Source organism: Dermacentor silvarum, chromosome 1, assembly GCF_013339745.2.
Source record: "Dermacentor silvarum isolate Dsil-2018 chromosome 1, BIME_Dsil_1.4, whole genome shotgun sequence".
In the NCBI taxonomy this organism is placed as follows: domain Eukaryota; kingdom Metazoa; phylum Arthropoda; class Arachnida; order Ixodida; family Ixodidae; genus Dermacentor; species Dermacentor silvarum.
This window is the reverse complement of record NC_051154.1, coordinates 243,888,743-243,894,397: the sequence shown is the minus strand read 5'-3', so window position 1 is coordinate 243,894,397 and position 5,655 is coordinate 243,888,743. Positions and strand designations below refer to the sequence as shown.

The window sequence follows — 5,655 nt, the reverse complement described above, 5'->3', positions numbered from 1 at the left end:
TATATAAAGGTGTGAAATTGTGTTATAATGATTGGTCAACTCGTTAGATTGTCAATGGTCACCTGTCCAAGCCTGTGTCAATTCATTCCTCTGTGAAGCAAGGGTGTCCCTTGTCGCCATTGCTTTTTGCCCTTTACTTGGAACCACTTTGTTTAAACGTTATTCACTCTACTAATATTCATGGTTTCAGTGTTTTTGGAACAGAGGTGAAAGTGCTGGCATATGCAGACGACCTCGCTTTCTTTTGCACGGACAAGCCCAGTATCACAAATGTGGTGTCTAAAATAGAGGAATTTGGAGCAATTTCTGGTGCACGAATGAACCGTGCTAAAAGTTTGGGGCTTTGGTTTGGCTCATGGATATTTAAACCGACATATTTTGCTGGCATTGAGTGGACTTGTCAACCACCAAAATACCTGGGCGTTCCATGGATGCATATAAGTCAAGTGCACATTACTGGAGAGAACGTGTACCAACCCTAAGACGCTATGCCCAAACATTCGTTCCACATAATCTCTCAGTCTTTGGCAGAGCTAAAGCGTGCAACTTGTTTTTGGCAACAAAACTCTTCTATCTGCTGCAAATAATTCATTGTTCCAGGGTTTACATACAGCAGTTTCACCGAATATTTGCAACCTTTATTTGGTCATCATCTTATGAGCCAATGAGGCGTGACAATATTTTCAGACCGGTTAGTGCAGGCGGTCTTGGCCTGGTTCACCTTTATGTTAGACAATTAGTGTCTCGTTTCGTCTTTTTTCAAGACTGTTCTCATCCATTACTTCGGGCATTCTTGCAAGTTAATCTCGTCAACGTTTTACCAAATTTAGTAATTTCGACAAATTTTGCTTCACATCCATATTTGCAGGGATTCATGCGTGAAGTGTGCCTCTCAGTGCGTTTTCTTGCAGTGAGGTTCTCAAATGAGTACTTATTCTCTATCTCAAGGAAAAATCTGTATAAAGATCTAATTGAAATGATTTTTAAACCTCGGTTATACCGATCGCTGTACATCGGCTTACCTGGAGATGACGTCCTTACACGGGTCTGTAAAATGCCTATTCCTCCTCACACTAAAACATTCTTCTTCAAAGTGCACACTGAAACGTTACCTGTTAAAACCTGGTTAAATAGGAAAGGAATCTTTGTATCTTCGATAAACTGTCGTCTCTGTAATGTACCGGAAACCATAGAACACTGTTTTATTGATTGCAAGGATGCCATATTGTTTTGGGACGTTCTCCAAAGGACTTTAAAAAAGGATTTTGATAAAAATGCCTATACAATACGATATCTGATACAACCTCAATGTGACGATGTGCCTTTTGATATGCTCCTGCTTATGGCGTTGCACAGTATATGGAAAACTCGCATGCTAGATCGGAATGCAGAACCAATTGTATCTTCGAAGTCACATTTCATTCGGATGATTTCACAGCTGAAAGACTTTTATGATCAGAGAGACTCCCAACCAGACTGGTATCCGTTGTTGTTGAAGTGTATCCTTTTGCCTCCCTTTTAGAGAACTCTTACCGTAATAATTGTACTGTGAAGTGTTTGTTTTGTGCTTGTAGACGCGGCTGACTGTTTTGGCCGCTATGGAAATATCTTACGTATTCGTAATAAATACCATGAAAGAAAAAAAAGTGCTATATGGCCTAGTGGTTACGACGCCCGCTTTGAGAGCAGGCGTCCGCGGATTCGAATCCCGCCTTCGCTCGAAATATTTTTTTATCTTGATATCACGCTTTTTTCCCTCTCTGTTTGCCAGCGCGGTCTGTTGAACCCCGGTGCCGTGGTGGAAGCCACGGTGCCGGGTGCCGACGCGAAGCGGCGATCGTTGGGATGTTGCGGAGCGCAGCGTAGCAACACCACAAATAAAAGAATACTGCTCCAGTCAGGAAGACTGCTTACTCCCTGCTAGTGAGATTATATTTGTATCATCAAAATAGTAATGCGTTTATTTAGGAATACCATCGATCCCCTAACAGCAGCCACAGTCGTCCCTGTTGTGCGTCAACGCCTCCTCCGTTCCAGCGGTGGCGGCTAGAGCACTGGGCTTGGGCGCAAATAGAAACACGCCGCCCCGTCGCAAGATACGCATTTGGCGCTACAGCTAAACGTCGCCTCCTCTTCCTCCCTCCCGACCCACCACGGCCTTTCGCGCGACGGAAGAAGTGGCGTTTGCTCTCCGCCATGCGTGCTTTCACTCGCACATACAGCATACGGCCAATGAGAGTTTTTTTTCTATATCCGGCGCGACCATCAAAGTCTGAGCCCTTAAAAGCTTCGCTGTAAAAAAGTAATCGAGTAAATGTTTATGCTGTATAAGTGACAAAATTACGATATGATTATGAAACACGTGGTAGAGGGGGACTAAGGGTATTTTTACCACCTGAGGTTCTTAAACGTGCACCGAATGCACTGTTCACGAAGCAGTTTTCCTTCCAGCCCTCTCGGAATGCGGCTGCCACGGCTGGGATCGAACCCGTGACCTGTTGCTTGGTGGCGCAATACCATCCACACAGCTACCATCATCATCATCATCAGCCTATATTTATGTCAACTGCAGGACGAAGGCGCGGTGATCTCAATCACAGGATGATCACAGGACGAAGGCCCTGTGATCTCCAATTACCCCTGTCTTGCGCTAGCTATTCCAACTTGCGCCTGCAAATTTCCTAACTTCATCGCCCCACCTAGTTTTCTGCCGTCCTCGGCTGCGCTCTCATTCTCTTGGTATCAATTCTGCAACTCTAATGGTCCACCGGTTATCCATGCTACGCATTACATGGCCTGCCCAGCTCCATTTCTGCCGGCTTAATGTTAACTAGAATATCGCCTATCCCCGTTTGTTCTCTGGTCCACACCACTCTTTTCCTGTCTCTTAACGTTAGTCCTATGACTTTTCTGAAATTGCACCAATGTATAGCAATGATGCAGTACAAAAAAAAAACTATTGGTTCTTTTGTTTTCTGAGTACATTTTTTTATTGCGATAGCAATTATATGTACACTTCAACCAGATTTCTGACGTTGGCGTCGCCGTCGCCGTGAGGTTCCGTATAACGTCCAAGGGTGATGAAATCGTCGCCACGCACCGTATGCGCGAGTGAAAGCGCGCGGGGAACGCGCACTATCACGGAGAGCGAACGCACTGCGGAAATCAAACGCGACCGTCGCGCGAAAGGCCGTGGGGGTATGGGACGGAGGGAGGTGGGGCGACGCTGTACTGCTTCACCAAATGCTTATCTTGCAACCGGGAGCAAGGGGAACTGGCCACTCAATCTCCCATGCGAAAGCAAGATAACGGGAAGACAGCGCGGGAGGGAGGGGGCGGCAGCTTCTCCTCTGCCAACAACTTCTCCTCTGCACAACTCCTCTGCACTTTGCCCGGCGGTGGCGGTCGCCTGCACCGTCTCTTATCTCCACACGGCTCTGACCTTTGTATGCGCTGTGCATTCGCCGCTCAGTTTCCGTTGAAGCGATAGACGCGCGAACCTTCGCCCGCTGCGGCGGCTGCGCTTGCTGCCAGCGTTTTGACAGTCGTCTGCGGTCATTCAGTGTGATCGATTCATGTTTGCTTATGCGCGCGGACACCACGCTTGTTAATTCAGTTAGTAAGCGAATGTGTCCAAGTTTATGCAGCCGATAAAACTACTATCCCTACTCAGAATACTAATTCTCTACTAATTTGCTATCGCAATTGATGCTTCGCCTTTCGGGCAAAACTGCGACATTTTTTTTGTTCCATCGCTCTTTGTGCGGTCCTCAAGTTGCCCTCGAGCTTCTTTGTTAACATCCAAGTTTCTGCCCAATATGTTAGCACCGGTAGAATGCAATGATTATAGACTTTTCAATGACAGTGGTAAGCTCCCTGTCAGGATTTGACAATGCCTGCCATATGCACTCCGACCCAATTTTATGCTTCTGTAAATTTCTTTCTCATGATCAGGGTCCCCTGTGAGTAATTGACCTAGATAAATGTACTACTTCCCTTGCCAGGCTATTGAACGTTATGTTTGTCTTCTGCATAATAATCTTCAACCCAACTCTTACACTTTCCCGGTTAAGGTCCCCAATCATTTGCTGTAATTCGTCCCCATTGTTGCTGAATAGGACAATGCCATCTGCAAACGGAAAGTTGCTGAGATATTCGCAGTTGATCCTCACTCCTAAGCCTTCCCCATCTAAGAGCTTGAGTACTTCTTCTAAGCATGCAGTGAATAGCATTGGAGAGATTGTGTCTCCTTGCCTGATCCCTTTCTTAATAGGTATCTTTCTGCTTTTCTTGTGGAGAACCACTGTTGATGTGTAATCGTTGTAGATGAACCTGTGTATATGGCTTTCATAGATTATGAAAAATCATTTCATTCAGTAGAGATACCAGCAGTCATAGAGGCATTGCGTAATCAAGGAGTACAGGAGGCATACGTGAATATCTTGGCAAATATAATTGACCTCTCTTTTTTAGGACCAAATAATACGTGCGTTTTGTAATTTAAAACCGCTTCAAAGTTTAATTTGTTTTGGAGTGCGCAACAGCGGTTTGTGAAGTTCAATACTATTAGAAATGGCGGACGTAAACAGCTGTTCGCAGGTGTTCGTTCAGCGCTCTGTGCTGTCTCGTGTGTGTTTTATACCTGTGTCGTTCTTCATGTGGTTAAACAAATTACAAGAGAATCTATCAACAATCCCCTATAGCTGTTGTCATCGCATATGCAGTATTCGGAATTCGGCTGCAGCGAAGTCGTCATGTCAACGCAGAGACCTCGCGCTACCCGTGCTTAACGTCAGCTTCTGAAAAACGGATGTGTGTGTATTGCTCGTGAATGCGCATAAGCGGTTCCTGCTCCTAGCAATATTCTTGCACCAAACTATAGCTCACGTCTGCCCCTGAAGGAAGCCGCAAATTATCTGTGTGTAATTACTGAACGTGCAATGGAATTTGTGTTGTGAACGTTAATCTTAGCGCCAGCCTGGTTCGTCCGTCTCGGCGCGTGTGCTGTAATTATTCATACAAATGCTCTCTAAATATTTCGAAAGGCTTAAAAGCCGACACCTCATTTTAACACGAAAGTGTTTTATTCCGGGGTCCACCAAGACTTCACTGACGTATTTCCGTCACGGAAATACGTCATGGAACATAATACAAAGAAAGAAACCAGAAGAAAAAGTTCCACAACCATGCAAAATTTGGGAATCGAACCCACGACCTCTCGGTCCGCGACGATAGATCGCCGAGCGTTTAACCCATTGCGCCACAAACGCATTTGCAGAGAGCTACACAGACGCGCCTTATATATCTAACTCTCCTCCGTGTACCCGCGCTCTTGCTCGGGGCGGTGCCGCCGCCTACGAGCAGAAAAGAGAAGTACTGCATTATGACACTAACGCGCACCGACAGTGAACGCTTCGGTGGTCTCAGCTCTATGACGCCTCGATGCCAGCATTCGAAGGGACGCTGGCATCAAGAAGCACTACCAACGCCACCTAGGTGGCGTTGGTAGTGGCGTTCACCGTACTCAGCACAGCGGAGCGCGGCCTCCGCAATTAGGTCTGAAAATGTTTCTGAAGTTGATCGCGGAGGCTGCAATTACGACGCGCTGTACGCGCTGATTTGACTCGGTGACGATTCAGTTACGTGCTTTGTCTT

General features: G+C 46.2%; 1 protein-coding gene across 1 annotated transcript; it reads left to right on the top strand.

Annotated features, from left to right (window-relative positions):
* Window positions 1-649: 649 nt before the first annotated feature.
* Window positions 650-1,628, top strand: LOC119452064 (uncharacterized). Its single transcript, XM_037714511.2, has one exon. The coding sequence runs from the start codon at window positions 665-667 to the stop codon at window positions 1,520-1,522; it is 858 nt and encodes a 285-aa protein (XP_037570439.2). The 5' UTR covers window positions 650-664; the 3' UTR covers window positions 1,523-1,628.
* Window positions 1,629-5,655: the final 4,027 nt, after the last annotated feature.